Source organism: Delphinus delphis, chromosome 2 (genome assembly GCF_949987515.2).
Source record: "Delphinus delphis chromosome 2, mDelDel1.2, whole genome shotgun sequence".
Taxonomy (NCBI): domain Eukaryota; kingdom Metazoa; phylum Chordata; class Mammalia; order Artiodactyla; family Delphinidae; genus Delphinus; species Delphinus delphis.
In genome coordinates this window covers 173,968,214-173,985,710 of record NC_082684.1, presented here as the reverse complement: position 1 = coordinate 173,985,710, position 17,497 = coordinate 173,968,214, and the positions used below count along the sequence as shown (strand labels likewise).

Here is a 17,497-nt window from a genome sequence, read left to right as displayed (position 1 = left end):
AGAAAGATCTAAAATCAATAATCTAAGCTTCCAATTTAGGAAACTAGAAGAAGAATAGCAAATTAAATCCAAAGAAAGAAGAAGAAAAGAAATAATAAAAATTACAGCAGAAATCAATGAAATTGAAAACAGGAAATCAATCGAGAAAAATCGACAAAACCAGAAGTTGATTCCATGAAAAGAGCAATAAAACAGATTAGCCTCTTCCAGGCTAACTAAGAAATAAAGACAGAAGACACAAATTACCAATACCAGAAATGAAAGAGGGGACATCACTAATAAATCCATGGACAATAAAAGGAAAATAAAGGAATATTATGAATAACTCTATGCCCACAAATTTGATAACCTAGATGAAATATACAAATTCCTTGAAAGACACAATCTGCTAAAACTAACACAAAAAGAAATAGACCATCTGAATAGGCCTATTTCTATTAAAGAAATAGAATCAATAATTAACCACCTTCCAAAGCACTAGACCCAGATGTATTCACTGGTGAATTCTATCAAATATTTAATGAAGAAATTGTGTCAGTTCTCTACAGTCTCTTCCCAAAGAAAGAAGCAAAGGAAATACTTTCTAATTCATTCTAAGAGGCCAGAGTTGTCTTAACACCAAAACCAGACAGAGATATTACAAGAAAAGAAAAATAGAGAGCAATATTTCTCATGAACAGAGTTGTAAAAATCCTCAACAAAATATTAGCAACTCAAATCCAACAACGTGTAAGAAGAATTATATACCGCAAAAAGGTGGGATTCACCCCAGGCATATACAAGCCTGGTTTAACATTCAAAAACCAATTAATGTAATCTATATTCCAATATCAACAGGCTAAAGAAAAATCACATGATCCTATCTATAGATGCGTATAAAGCACTGACAAAATTCAACACCCATTTATGATAAAAACTCCCAGTAAACTAGGAATAGAGGGAAATTTCCTCAAATTCACTATGAACATCTATAAAAAGCTTACAGCTAACTTCTCACCCAATGGTGAGAAACTCAAAGCTTTCCCATAAGAACAGACACAAAGCAAGGATGTCCCCTCCCACCACTGCTTTTCAACATCGTATTGGAAGTCCTAGCAAATGCAGTAAGAGAAGAAAAGGAAATAAAAGGTAAAGAGATTGGGAAAGTGAAAATAAGACTGTGTTTATTTGTACTTGACATGATCATCTATGTAGAAAATCCAAAAGAACCAACAGCAAAGCTCCTGGAACTATTAAATGCTTATATCAAGGTTACAGAATACAAGGTTAATATACAAAAGTCAATTGCTTTTCTATTTACCAGGAATGAACAAGTGGAGTTTGAATTAAAAATATATTACCATTTATATATTTATATTAGTACCCAAAATGAAATACTCAGCTATAAATCTAACCAAATATGTGCAAGATCTATATGAGGAAAACTCTAAAGCTCAAACAGAAGATGTCAAGGAAAAACTGAATGGAGAGATATTGCATGGTTATGAATAGGAAGACTCAATATTGTCAAGATGTCAGATCTTCACAACTTGATCTACAGATTCAATGCAATCCAAATCAAAATTAAAATCCCAGCAAGTTATTTTGTGGATATTGACAAACTGATTCTGAAGTTTATATGGAGAGGCAGAAGACACAGAATAGCCTACACAATATTGAAGGAGAAGAATAAAGTTGGAGAAGAACATCAAGACTTACCATAAAGCTACAGTAATTAAGACAGTGTGGTATTGGCAAAAGAATAGACAAACAGATCAATGGAACAGAGTAGAGAGCTCAGAAATAGACCCACATAAATATAGTCAACTGATCTTTGACAGAAGAGCAAAAGTAATAAAATGGAACAAAGTCTTTTAAACAAATGGTGTTGGAACTATTGGATATGCACATGCAAAAATAATGAATCTATACACAGAACTTTCATAAAAATTAAGTCAAGATGAATCACAGATTTAAATGAAAAACAAAATTATAAAACTACTGGAAGATAATATAGGTGAAACCTAGATGACCTTGGGTTTGGTAATGCCTTTTTAGATACAACATCAAAAACATGATCCACAAACGAACTCACTGACAAGCTGAAGTTCATTTAAATTAAAAACTTCTTCTCTTGATAACATCAAGAGAATGAAAAGATAAGCCAGAGACTGGGAGAAAATATTTGCAAAAGACACATCTAATAAAAGACTGTTTAAAATATACAAAGAACGCTTAAAATTCAACAATAAGAAAACAAACAACCCAATATTTAAAATGGGCAAAAGAGCTGAAAAGACACCTCCCCCAAGGAGGTAGAAGGTATATCGATGGCAAATAATCATATGAAAAGATGTTAAACATCATATGACTTCAGGGAATTCCAGATTAAAATGGCAATGAGATACTGCTGCACACCTATTCGAATGGCCTAGATCCAAAAAACGGACAACACCAAATACTGGCAAAGATCTGAGGCAACAGGAACTCTCATTCATTGCTGGTGGGAATGCAAAATGGTACAGCCACTTTGGAAGACATGTGGCATATTTTTTGCAGAACTAAACATTCTCTTATCGGTAAGATCCAGAAATCACATTCCTCAGTATTTACCCAAATATTTTGGAAACTTATGTTAATAGAAGAACTTGCACATGGATGTTTACAGCAGTTTTATTCATAATTTCCAAAACTTGGAAGTAACCAAGGCATCCTTCAGTAGGTAGATGGATAGGTAAATGGTGGTACATCCAGACAACTGAATATTATTCAAAGCTTAAAAAAAAAAAAAAAAAGCTATCAAGACATGGGGAAAATGTAAATGTATATTACTAAGTGAAATAACAGGCAAAACTATGGAAACAGTAAAAAGATTAGTGGTTGCCAGGAGTAAATGGAAAGGGAGGGATGAACAGGAGGATCACAGAGGATTTTTAGGGCAGGGAAAATATTCTGTCTGATACTACAGTGGTGGAATACATGTCATTTGTCAGAACCCATAGAATGTACAACACCAAGCACGAATCCTCATGTAATATTGACTTTGGATGCTAACGATGTATCAGTGTAGTTTCATCAATTGTCACAAACATATTATTACAGTGGTGTGGGATGTTCATAGTGGCGGAAGGTGTGTGTGTGGGAGTCAGATGTCATGTGGGAATTTTCTGTAGTTTCTAGTCAATACTGCCATGAACCTAAAACTGCTCTAAACAATAAAGTTTATTAATTAAAAAAAATCTATTTCCTAGTTACACTAACCACATTTCAACCACTCAGCATAGTCACATGTGGGTGTGGCCACCATCTTAGACCATGCAGACAAAAAAAATTTTTTTTTTATTATCTAAGCCCAGTGTAAATTAAAGAAACACTCAGCATGGCCTATAGGCTTACTGGGAGAAACATTATAATGGTTATGGATCATCTGGTATCGATTACGGATCTAATGATATTTCTTCTGTTCCACCTATACCTTCCTATTTTCTAAGAGTAAAACTAGAAAAAAATGAGAAGGAAAAACTAAAGAATATTTTGAGTTACTGGATTGTTTGGTGGCTACGGCCAAACTACAGAGTGCCATTTCAAAGTCTTTTATTTATACTCAGAACAGGAAGATATTTTTCCAAGTATTTTCCATAGTCTCATAACACTAATACACTTAGATTTGTTTTAATCATCACTGCTATGAAGAGCCACTGGGAGAGCTCTATGTTGTCTAGCACATGAGAAAAATTAACTTTTGAATATTCATCCACTCACATATTTATAACAATGTTAATTTTTCAGTTTTTCTCTTGACTTTTGAAGGGTCATTTGATGATTGTTCATTGCTAACATGTTGCTAAAAAATGATTACAAAGAGACATGTAGGAGTTCTGTTAAACAGAGAGGTAGATAGATTACCGTTTTAAATGACACCCCAAAAGTTTATCCAGTGTTTGCGAAACCTAATAACTCAGTCTGTATAATCTTTTGTCTATGCACTGTCTCCAAGAAAATTTTCTGAAGATGTCATCCATGAGATCACAACTTGCTGAAAAAACTAGTAAAGCAGAAAGACTATTTTGCCTTTATGAATCCAAGAGATAGATGCACTGCTCTTGTCTGTCTGTCTTCTCCCTTGTGTTGGCTGAGCAACTTACTTGTGTTAGTAAGTATTCCACCACAGACACAATCACATTACCTTTTTGTTTTTCTTTCAGATTGTGGCTCTTCATAGCAGTGATCATCTCATACATTCAATAAACTTTAGATGAATTGTAAACAACCTATGTTACTCCGGATGAGCAAACAAGATTGTATCTGGCATTCACTGTCACAAACGTCACAAAAACAGGGAAGTTGCTCTAGTGAATGAAAAAAAATCAGATGAGGATCAAATTTGTCATTCAGTCCTCAGCAACAATTTAGGAAAATATCATCCTTTCTAACTCTGAAAAGCAGTAGAGATTTCTTTTATTTACTTATTGTCATCAACATAGGTTTATCTATTCATGCAACTTAAAATTGAGGAAGAAGAGAAAACAGTGGATAGAATTGCAGCAGATTTCTGTTTCAGTGAGCTTAAAAAACAAAAGAAGAGAAATGAGCTTATGTGATTAATGATGGAACCCTTTTGACTTGTAAATGTCTTTAACTTACACAATTTTATTCACCATAGAATTACATTAAAAAATTACTGTTTATGAAACATGTCTTTCCATAAGCAAAAATTTGTTACCCAGCACTAATATATACTTTTTTACTCTCGAGCTTTTAAAATACAATTGAGGGCTTCCCTGGTGGCGCAGAGGTTAAGAGTCCGCCTGCCGATGCAGGGGACACGGGTTCGTGACCCGGTCCGGGAGGATCCCACATGCCACAGAGCGGCTAGGCCCATGAGCCATGGCCACTGAGCCTGCGCGTCTGGAGCCTGTGCTCCGCAACGGGAGAGGCCACAACAGTGAGAGGCCCGCGTACCGAAAAAATAAAAAAAATAAATAAAATACAATTGAAAAATTCAGCAAAGTTGTAACATCAAAACCAACACACAAAAATCCATTGTGCTTCTATATCCAAACAATGAACAATCTGAAGAAGAGGGATATTAAGGAAACAATTCCATTTGCAACAGTATTGAAAAGAATAAAATACTTAGAAATAAACTTAACCAAGAAGGCACAAATAAAGGGAATGACATCTCATGTTCATGGACTGGAAGACTTAATATTGTTAAGGTATCACTACTAGGTAAAGTAATCTACAGATTTAATGCAATTCCTATGAAAATACTAATGACTTTTTTTTTTTTTTTTTGCAGAAACAGAAAAATCCATCCTAAAATTCATATAAATCTCTAGGGACACCAAATAGTAAAAACAATCTTGAAAAAGAACAAATTTAGAGGTCTTGCACTGCCTGATTTCAAAATTTACTACAAACCTACAATAATCAAAAGAGTGTTGTCTTGGCATGAAGACAGACATACAGGTGAATAAACTACAACAGAGAGCCCAGAAATATATTCTTGCATACACAGCCAATTGATTTTCAACAAGAGTGCCAAGACAACTTGATGGGGCAAGAACAGTCCTTTCAACGAATGGGGAAAACTGGATATCCACACACAAAAGAATGAAGCTGGACTCCTACCTTACACCATATACAAAAATTAACCCAGAATGAATCAAAGACCTAAATGTAAGAACTAAAACTATAAAACTCTTAGAAGAAAACATAGGGGGAAATCTTTGTAACATTGGATTTGGCAGTGATTTCTCGGATATGTCACTAAAAGCTCAGGCAACACAAGAGAAACATAAAAGTTTGACTTCATCAAAATTTAAAACTTTTATGCAACAAAGGACATTACAGAGTGAACAGGCAATCCATGGAATGGAGAAAATATTTGCAAATCATGTATCTGATAAAGGGTTAATATCCAGAACATATAAAGAACTCCTATAACTCACAACCAAAAACCAAACAACCCAATTACAAAATGAGCGAGTGACTTGAATAGACATTCTTCCAAAGAGAAGATATACAAATGGCCAATAAGCACATGAAAAGATGCTTAACATCACGAATCATTAGGGAAATGCAAATGAAAACCGCAATGAGATACCACTTCACACCCATCAGGATCACTATTATCAAAATAACAGAAAATAACAAGTGTTGGTGAGGATGTGGAGAAACTGGAACGCTGACTACCACTGGTAGAAATGTAAAATGGTGCGGATACTATGGAAAACAGTATGGCAGTTTCTAAAATAATTAAAAATAGAATTATCATATGATTTAGCAACTCCATTTTTGGATATATACACAAAAGAATTGAAGCAAGGACTCAAACAGACATTTATACACCCGTGTTCATAGCAGCATTATTCACAATAGTCAAAAGGTGAAAGCAGGGCTTCCCTGGTGGCGCAGTGGTTGAGAGTCCGCCTGCCGATGCAGGGGACACGGGATCGTGCCCGGGTCTGGGAAGATCCCACATGCCATGGAGTGGCTGGGCCCGTGAGCCATGGCCGCTGAGCCTGTGCGTCCGGAGCCTGTGCTCCGCAACGGGAGGGGCCACAGCAGTGCGAGGCCTGCGTATCGCAAAAAAAAAAAAAAAAAAGGTGAAAGCAAGCCAAGTACCCATTGACAGATAAATGGATAAACACAATGTGATGTACATACAATGGAATATTATTCAACATTAAAAAGGAAGGAAGCTCTGACACATGCTATGACACAGATGAGCCTTGAAGATATTATGTGAGGTGAACTCAGCCAATCACAAAAGGACAAATACTGCATGATTCCACTGATGTGAGGTACCTACAGTAAATGGTCAAATTCATAGAGAAGAAAGCAGAATGGTGGTTACCAGGGGCTGGGCGTAGGGGTGTGTTGTTGTTTAATGAGTATGGAGTTTCAGTATGAAAAGATTTTTTAAGTTCTGGAGATGGATGGCGACGAAGGTTGCACAGCAACGTGAATGTACTGAATGCCATTGAACTGTACACCTAAAAGGGTTAGAATGGCAAAGTTCATGTTATGAATATTTTACCACAATGAACACACACACGTTCACTCACTCCAAGGTTTCAAAAACTTTGCTTTGATTAATTCTTTAGCTCTTTAGCTTACTGTAATATTACAATAAGTAGCATCTAGAGTACATCTCAGAAAATATACGGTAGGAAGAGGTGTCATTTACTAAGGATTTATTGCATTCACTTTGTACTGAGAAACATGAAGTTCTGGGTTATGTTTAGATCTCCAAGTCCCAGAGCATAAAATGTGATGTTATGAGTGTTTTTGTCCCCTCTCAAAATTCATATGTTGAAACCCTTCCCCTAAATGTGATGGTATTAGGAGGTGGGGCCTTTGGGACGTAATTAGGATTTGATGAGGTCATGAGAACAGAGCCCACATGAATAGAATTAGTGCCCTCGACACAAATTACTATGGTGAGCCAACAATCCTGAAATTGGGAGATTTGTTCCCACTGACACAAGTCCTGTTTCGAATTTAGGTCTTTTAAAATTAGTAGCTATGTTTGTAAAACAACTTAATACAGTAGTTTTAACTTTCCTTACCAAGCAAGAAAGCAAGGGCCACAGCTCTCGGTGTGTCTGAGATCACCAAACTGGAGGCTTATAAGGTTCTTTTTAAAAATTCAGCATTAGACATTTTATTTGTTAAATATTCAAACACAAGATAGTATAGGTTTCTACCTTCTCAATGGTATCCCAAGGGAATTCATGAAGCCATTTGCAACAGAAGATAAATGAAAATTTCTCTTTTGAAAACTGAGTTGTAAGCCAAAGACCATATCATTGTCACATATAATTCAGAGAGACAAAGATATTACCTGTTTTTAACTTGTATTTAACTATTCACTTCTCCATTTTTTTCCTTAGGGGAAGCAATTAAGTTAGACAAACTCTTAATTGTATAGCTCAGAAAAGAGAGTCATCAGCCAGCTGTAATATTTTCCTAAGAAATGGATTGCTTTGGAAGATGTGTGTGTGTGTGTGCACGCATGCACATATGGTTTGAGAAACTAGTTAGAAGAAATAAAACATGAAGAGCAAAAAATACACACATTTCTGGTGGCCAATTTTTAAAAATTACAGAGCTCAGTGTTCATCAGAGTTGGGCCTATTAATCATTTTCTCAGTAGAAAATATCTAAGTGTAGGGTTTGACTGATTTTTAGAGAAATCTCTTTTTTTACAGAAAGAGAATGGAAATCTTTCAAAATTGTTGGCAAGAATGATTTTCATACTTCTTGCTTTTGTGAAGAAATAACTGTGAACGTTAAATTATATTCATTGTGCTGCCTGAAATGGTTTTTAAATGCTTCCCATATTTTCACAGCAAAAGAGTGTTTAAACGATGTCAGTTACACACATTGATTTCAAGTACAGTATTTGTTGAAAGCAAATATTCATATCAAGATTATTTTACGTCTTTTATAACAAAATATCCCTTTTCTATAGATGAATATTGTTTAAAGGTCATTACACCTAGATATTGCCAAACTTCAAAGAAAGGATAGCTTACTAGTTTTTTTGGATAAAGGATTCATTTACCAGAGCCAACTTGGGATTATAGATTATTGATTGAATTGCACTGGATTTATTTAAAGTTCTCTGAGAAAGAAAGACTCAATCAAATGCAATAAATTGGAAGATAAAGAAAGCATGATGGGAACAGGGAATAGGACCAAAATATCCTAAACGTGTAGGAATAGCTTAATATTACAGGCACCTGCTTTTAAAAAGATGAGAAACCTAGCTAGGAGGGTGGCCCTTTTGTCAGTCAATTTATGTTCTTTTTACCCAATTCACAATCTTAAAGCTGTTATATTTACTAGACTAAAATAATTGTAGAGAAGCCAATGAATGCCCTTCATCTGGACTGTTGATAATCCTATTTACTGAGTGGGCTTCATAGAGGGATCTGTTTTTTCTGTGTTGGGGTATATTTTCAAAGCAGAGGATCTAAGTTCAAAAATTCAAACTATTCTTTACCCTGCCTTTCATACAAAGAAAATTATCTGGTAATTGGAAAATGCTCCAGGCAAAAGGGGGGCTGTGATATTACTTGGAGGATATTATTTCCAGAAGAAGGTAGATAAGCAAATTGCTCTAAGTGATTCCTCTTCAATCTTACTGTTTCCTCTGCCATTATTATGTCAGTGAAAAGAGGTTTTAAAAGAGCATCAAAACAAAAAACAAAACCAAACACGAACAAACAAAAAACCAAAATAAAAAACCCAAGTGCAGAGCAGAAGAGGAAGCAACCCAGAGATTTATGTAGTGAGAAAGACTGGTGGAGGGAGAGGGCTGGAAATAAGGTATATCCTCAATTAATTCCCTGTGATGTACACGGAGGGGGCATGAGAGTTTCTTTTGCTTTGGCATGAATTGGTAGGCACTTCCTTCTTCTGTACCTACTTCTCTGAGTTACAGCTCCTCCACTATCAGCTTGGAGGCTATTAACATACTAGATCCTAGGCAGCTGTGCAGTTATCCCCATTCTAGAGACATCTCCAGTCACATCCATCATGATAGCCCCTTGAGATTTCTATGGGCTTGTTGCTATGGAAACAGTTTTGCAGGATTTAAAACCTTAGGAAAAGTGCCTAAAGGTTTGAATCTTGTTTCGGATCCAAAACAAACCTTTCTTTGGCATAACCTGCTTAATGCTCTTCAAAATGAATTAACTTATTCTTCAAATAATAAATCATATCGTTAAAAATAAAGCCTCTCTTATCCAAACTGCTGAAAAAAACAGTACTTCCAGGGCTGGTCTTTTCCTTCTATTTGAGAGATTTTATAAACTTTAGAGATGGTGGCTATGAGAAATCTTCCTGATTTTTTTAGTTCTGGGAATTTTCTTAGAAGGAATTTTCAGTTCTCAGACTTCGAATGAGAAGCTCTTACATAGCTGCCTCTGTTCCCGAGCACATCTAAACCAAGGTTAGTAGCACAGAGACATATTAGTTTTCTATGGCTGCTGTTAACAAATCACTACTAACCTGGGGGTTTAAAACAACACAAATTTGGGCTTCCCTGGTGGCGCAGTGGTTGGGAGTCCGCCTGCCGATGCAGGGGACGCGGGTTCGTGCCCCGGTCCGGGAGGATCCCACATGCCGCGGAGCGGCTGGGCCCGTGAGCCATGGTCGCTGGGCCTGCGCGTCCGGAGCCTGTGCTCCGCAACGGGAGAGGCCACAGCAGTGAGAGGCCCGCGTACCGCAAAAACAAAAAAACCCCCACAAATTTATCTTACAGTTCTGTAGGTCAGAAATTTGACTTGGGTCTCACCAGGCTAAAATCAATGTGTTTGGAACCGAGCAGAACCCTGTGGACTCCCTCCCCCCAAGTAAAAAGGCCCCTTCATGTCCTCTGCCTCTTGTTTGTAGAAAAGCTAACATCTCCCAGGTCTTCCTGGGTCACAAAAGAGCAGGTTCAAGCAGTTAATGATTAGGATAATAGGGTCACAGACAGCGTCTGATGCACATTCCTGAATTGTTTTACAGATATGGTAATTGCCACAAGAGGGAAGTAACTGTATGAAGACCAGACTGCAGTCATGACATGAGCTGCTCCATCTTGAGCAGAACTGAATCTATGGCACAATTCCAAGCACTGGCCTTAAGAGAATGGGATTAACACTATTGCTCATAATAATCTGTATTTTTGTAGGCATGAAAATAATTGTAACTTTTTCTGCTTGTATATGTAAACGGGCAACTGAAGCTGTCAGCCAAGAGATGCTTCAAACCCATGTCAATATCTTTCACACTAAGACCTCGAGGCCCTTTCACAGCATGAAGCAGCTACAGAAGACGGACCTTCATCCCTAATCCCATAGAAATGGAATGATATCTGAGGGGGGTGGGATTTGTAAACAGCTCTTTGCAGGAAATGGCCCACAGCAGGAAACCCCCTTTCTTGTCCACTCAGCAAAGCTACGCTGTAACTAACTTTTCAATCAGGCACCCCCATGCTCTACTCATCTCCAGCCCTAGCACACCTATCAGATCTTGTGCTCACACAATACCTTGCCTAACTTGTTGGTTCTTTCTGTAGATCAAAGAAGTAGAAATGAAGAATAAGTAATTAACAGGTGACCAGATCTCTTCCCTTGCTTCCCCTTCAGTAATCTCATGAACAAACAGTGTGGACAAGACAGCATCTAAAGAAACATCACAAGAAGTCAACAAGCCTGCATGCAGCGGGAGAGGGTGACGACTCTGACCCCCATCTCAACGATTAACTGAGATTACCTCCGTTTTTCCCTTTAAAAACTTTCATGGCCAAGCAGATGGTTTTTGGGGGACACTGAGTCAATCATCTCCCCAGATCACCAGCATTCTGATTAAAAGCAATTTTCCTTTCTACCAACAACTGCCTCTCGGGTATTGCTTTTCGAGCGGGGAGCAGCCGGACCTGAATTTGGTAACATATTTTTCCATTTCGGATTCTTTAGGGGAGAATCTGTTTGTCTTTTCCAGCTCCTAGAGGCTGCCTGCATTCCTGGGCTCCTGGCCCCTAACTCCAATTTCAAGTTCAGCAACATCAAATCTCTCTGACCTTTCTGTCATCACATATCTTTGTCTGACCACAGCTGGGGAAGGTTTTCCACTTTTAACAACTGGTGATTAGGTTGGGACCACCCAGATAATCCAGGGTAATCTTCCCATCTCTGGATTCTAAACCTTAATCACACCTGCGTAGTTTCTTTTCATATGTGAGATAACATATTCACAAGCTTCCAAGACTGGCACATGTATATCTTTCAGGGGCTATTATATCTATAAAGAACTAATCTCATGAAATCTTTGTAGCAAACATGGGAGTATGAAAAAGATCACAAACCAATAGATTTGTTTTAAATAAGATTTAGGGAAATAAGATAAACAAGATACATGGATATTAACATATGCATCACAGACACTGCTGATTGTATCAGACATTTCTCCTGTTACGTCACTTCAAATACTCTTTCAAAGCCCTACCACTTACTTTCCATATTCTGTGCAAATAGTAAGCAGGAAAGCAGGTGTGACTATATTAACAACAGGGAAAGAAGACTCAGGACAAGGACGTTTACCAGAGATCAAGAGGGATCGTTCACGGTGATAAAAGTATCAATTCAATTAAGAAGACGGAGCAGCCCCATATATGCATGCATCTAATATCAGAGTATCAAATGCATGAAGCAAAATTGATAGAACTAAGAAAGAAACAGGGAAACCCACAAAGTTAGGTCTGTATTCTAACTCCCTCAAGCATTCCCTCAATAATTAACAGAACTAGTGGAGAAAAAAAATCATCACGGAATTTGAAAATATGAATAACACTATCACCCAGCCTGATCTAACTGACATTCACAGAACCCCTCACCCCACAGCAGTCGCACTCACGTACTTTTCAAGTGAACATGGGGCCATTCACCAGGATAGACCCTATTCTGGGCCATACAAAAAGTCTCAGAATATTTCAAAGGGCTAAAATAATACAAGGTATATTCTCTGACTATGCAAGAATTAAAATAACTAAAAGATATTTTTAAAGCTATAAATATTGAGATATTAGGCAACATACTTTCACACAGTCCATGGGTCAAATAAGAAGAAATCATGAGATGTTGTGAATGTTTAGAAACATTTCAAAATGATCAGTACTGGAAACAGAACATATCAAAATACATGAGACTCAGCAAAGCAGTGCTTAGACGGAAATTTACAGCTTTAAATGCTTATACTAGAAAAGGAGAAAACGTTTAAAATCAATGATACATCGTTCCACCTCATGAAGCCAGAAAATGATCAGAAAATTAAATGCAAAGTGAGTAGAAGGGAGGAAATAATAGAAATAACAGCAGAAACAATAGGCAAAATCATGAAGCAATAGTATATAATCATTGCCAGTTTTTCTGCTTTTAGAATTTGTGCTTCCTGTTCCTGCAAACTTTAGCACCATCAGATCACACAGATCCTTGTTCTTGAGGAGAATACACCAGGGAATGTTTCCACTGAACTTGAAGTTATGTCTATCACCTGGTCACTTGAGCATCTCATGCTAATGGATCAACTAATAGAGAAAAAAGTTATTATGCTGATGGGAACAATCGTCAGTTACCATGAGGAGTAGGGTGATTGCTATACAATGGAGTAAGCAAGGACCGTATCTGGAAACCTGAGAATTCCTTGGAGCCTTTCTTGGTGTTTCCATGCCTGGTGACAACGGTGAACAGGCAACCACAGGAGCTATGGCCTGACAAAGACAAAGAGGATCCCTCAGGGAAGATCTGGGTGTCCTACCAGGAATGAAATCGAGGTCAGCCACAGTGCTGCCTGAAGGTGGGGAGAATCAAGATTGTCTGCTGGAAGGACGGAGATCATGAATATCAAATACTGCCTCAAGACCAGTAGGGTTTAGAGACTGTTTCCACTAACTACCTTGTATTAAGTCTTTGTGGAGACTTTTGCTGTCTACCGCTCTGCAGGGGCTTTGGTATAGATGGAATTCCAAAGTGAAGGACCAGAAGCATATCTGAGTGGTGGAGGGGATCAACTGTTAATGGCCAGCACGTGTGTGCTATTTCATATTCTTTCAGCCCATCTCTCACCCCAGCTACTGCGGCAGACACCATTTCCAAGAGGGCGTTAGCTAGTCCTGCACGAAGCCTTGTTTCAGGTCTACACTACATTCCTCCTTCTCTTGCCCTGGGCTCCTCAGCGTGATGGCATGGCACTGCCAGGGAACTCCCTTGGCACTCAGGCATGTATCATCTGAAATGTGGGAGGTGATGCTTATGGGACCAACGGACAATGGGGACAGACGCCCCCTCAGTAGGTCCTGTGTGGCGGATGCCCCACGGTGGTATTGAACTTAATAAAAACCCATTGTTCTATTGACCTTCTATCCTTCTCTGTTTCACTCCGCCTGCCCTTCACTTCTGCTCCCCGGGATCACCTCCCAAGTTGACTGACTTCACACACGCCTCTGTCTTAGGCTCTGCTTTGGGGAAACCCAGTCTAGCACATGGATCTTTATAATAGCGAATGAATTTCCTCTGGCCACCCAGAGCTGCGTTCATTCTTAACGTACTTTAGAAACCATTCGATGGAACTGAGAGGTGATGCGCTTGGATCAGGCGATACCACTCGGGAGAATTTTAGGCTGGCAGACTTGCCTGGTGAAGACTTTCTGCTTTGCTGGCATCATTGCTAACGGCCCCATTTTTGCCCCCAGTTCTTTTCCTTTTAGGAGTTTGAAATCACACCCCCAATTTCTTTGAAACAGATAAGCAAAGCAAAACTCTAGCTAATCTTTTCACATTAACCCTGCTCAGAAGATGCCTGGTAAATTTCCAGAATTTGGTAAACGGCCAGTGAATGAAAGTATTCCCCCTTACCCTTTAGTGGCCGTCATTTATTTTCTTTGCTGTTATACAGAGTCTTGAAACCTTGTTTTCTTCCCTTGAAATGACAAAAAAGTATTTTCTTTGGCATGGCCCCAGAGTACAACAGTTAAACTTGCCACTATGTGAAAGAGCTGTATTTGTTTAGAAGTTACTCAAAAGGCCGTGAGAGCAGGTGACCTGGATTATAGGAAGTAGCCCCAGGAAACTCAGAGGATTTTCTTTCCTGTCTTTTTGCCAGGACACTGATTTTTCTTTGGCCAATAGTAATTTGCAATAAGGTCAGGATTTCTTCTAGTTAGAATTTCATAGGATGTCAGCCACATTGTTTCCTTACAAGCAATTCTTTATCCTTACAAGACCGGGAGAAGGAACATCGAGGGGAAAATGATGTCTAGCTTAGGGCTCAAATGGTTCTCGATAATCTTTTCAGGTCAATTTTAGGAGACAAAGAGAAAGGACTAACTACGTACATCCACATCCATCATACCTGAAGAGAGACTACACTGTGTAAAAACACAAAATCAACTCCAAAAGAATATAGCAACTGCCCCCGACGAACTCCTAAAGAAAAAAGGAATCAGAAATGCAAAGCGGTTGTCACCACCTAGAGGGGTGGGATAGGGAGGGTGGGAGGGAGGGAGACCCAAGACGGAAGAGATATGGGGACATAGGTATATGTATAACGGATTCACTTTGTTATAAAGCAGAAACTAACCCACCATTGTAAAGCAATTATACTCCAATAAAGATGTAAAAAAAAAAAAAAAAGAAATGCAAAGCTGAAAATTCGGAGGCTCCAGAGTGACCTTAAGGACGGATCTACAGACATTTTACATAAAAGGTAGCTCACGACATTCAGTGATGAGTGGCCGTGTGCTTTCTAAGTCACACAAGGTGAGAAATCCGGATTTCTCAAAGTGGAAGGATGGCGGGATTCTCTAACACTGATTGCGGGTTGCGGACCGGGGTTCAGAAAAGATGGGTAGAATCAGCTGCACCTTTGACTATATTCACTATCAAGATTAGGGAATTCCCCGAGTATCATAGACAATATGTAAGAACATTTCCAAATATGAAAGTACATTTTGGTGTTTACCTCATATACTTGAATCTCATGAGAATTAAGAAAGACCACCAGGGCTTCCCTGGTGGCGCAGTGGTTGAGAGTCCGCCTGCCGATGCAGGGGACGCGGGTTCGTGCCCCGGTCCGGGAAGATCCCACATGCCGCAGAGCGGCTGGGCCCGTGAGCCATGGCCGCTGAGCCTGTGCGTCCGGAGCCTGTGCTCCGCAACGGGAGAGGCCACAGCAGTGAGAAGCCCGCGTACCGCAAAAAAAAAAAAAAAAAAAAAAAAAAAGACCACCAAAAAGTCAGAAGCATTTACAGTGGGTTTTTCTTTTTTTTGGCTGTGCGCCAACAGGCATAGGGGATCTTAGTTCCCTGACCAGGGATTGAACCCGTGCCTCCCCACCCAAGCCCCAGCAGAAGGGTGGAGTCCTCACCACTGGACCGCCAGGGAAGTCCCCACAGCGCAGTTTAAGATGGTGGTTTTACTTGAAGAGTCCGCTTCTTGAATTCTGCTTATAGAATGCACTCTTCTGGTAGTATAAGCCCAGGTTCCTGCCTTCCAGATTTTTTCCCTTATGAAACAGTCTCTTTAGGTACTTCCAGGACAATCGCAGGTTTCTGCCAAATCACTAGTCAACCCCAATGGCCCTGTTCCACATATGACCTTCAAGATTGTTTATTTTACGTTTCTGCTCCAGGATGCATGTAATCACATGTTTTATTTCTGATCAGATTGGCTTTCTATTGATTTTAAGTCTTAAATATTTCTTTTGTTGGGACTTCCCTGGCGGTCCAGTGGTTAAGACTTCGCCTTCCAATGCAGGGGGTGAGGGTTCGTTCCCTGGTTGGGGAGCTAAGATCCCACATGCCTTGTGGCCAAAAAAAGCAAACCATAAAACAGAAGCAATACTGCAACAAATTCAATAAAGACTTCTTTTAAAAAATGGGTGATTTTAAAAATATATATTTCTTTTGTTAATTTATGCCATTTTAATTTGCCTTATTCCCGCCCATGAGACAGGAAAATCATTATGACTTTTATCTTAAGACATGTAAGTTGTAAACAATCTAATAGAAGGTGACCTTAAAAAACTGGTTTATCTTGCAGAGAACAGAACTTAAGAGGCAAAAAAAAAAAGTGAAATTTCCCAGGTTCAATTCAGATTCTAGGGGATGAAACGTGATGACTGAGTTAACCATTAATGTCAGCAAGGACCTCTTCAGGAAAAATATATTGCAATTTTAGAGACTCAATACTATAATCATCTTTCTCATTTCAGCAGCATGATAGCGCTCTGGCAACTTAAAGATAGGGTTGGTTCATTAAGCCAAAGAGCTCTTTAATTTAATGACAAATTCAGTTGAAATATTTTCTAATGTATAAACAAAATGGCTGGCTGTTTAACAGAACTTTTCAGCTGGAAGTATAGGCATCTTTTATAGATGCAAAGCTGGAGCAGAATGAAATGACAATCACTTTTTGACAATTATAAAGGTTTCAATCATTCCACTTAAATTCAGTTAAAAGAACGTCAATATTCTCTGAATCTCAAATTATGTTTCTTCTGCCTACCACTTACCTTCTTGGATTGCACAGAGTATTTCCCTACTCTTTTATACTTTTGTCTATATCCTTCTTCTCTTCTCCCCATCGACCCTTCCGTTTTGCTGCTTTTCCTCTGTTTTGCATTTTTAGTGTTTGGAAAAACAAAATAGAAAAACCACAAAGCTTACCATTTCCACCAAGGATAAATATAAGAACATCCCAGCAGTAATTGTTAAGATCCAGTTTTGAATACATGGATCCGCGGATACCGAGAGCCCAATATACAGTCCTATGAAGGCAGTTAAAGCACTTATAAAATTCATCAGGATGGCAATCTTAATAGGAAGTCCAGAGCTTAAGAGCACAGCAAAGTCTCCTGAAATTTAAGGGAAAAGAAACTAGAATTATCATTTAACGGATGATGCCTTTGTTCAACTCGTGTGCTATCTGTTTCAAATTTCAGCAACTGGGGCCAATTTTAT

The 17,497-nt window shown here is 38.6% G+C and overlaps 1 protein-coding gene across 3 annotated transcripts in view; it reads right to left on the bottom strand.

The window, feature by feature from the left end:
- The window catches only part of SLC39A12 (solute carrier family 39 member 12), a 67,961-nt gene that overhangs the window by 6,378 nt on the left and 44,086 nt on the right, over positions 1–17,497 (bottom strand). For all 3 annotated transcript variants that reach the window (XM_060003789.1, XM_060003790.1, XM_060003791.1), the window contains one exon: positions 17,204–17,391. In XM_060003789.1, the coding sequence (XP_059859772.1) occupies positions 17,204–17,391 (188 nt within the window). The remainder of the gene's footprint in view (positions 1–17,203; positions 17,392–17,497) is intronic.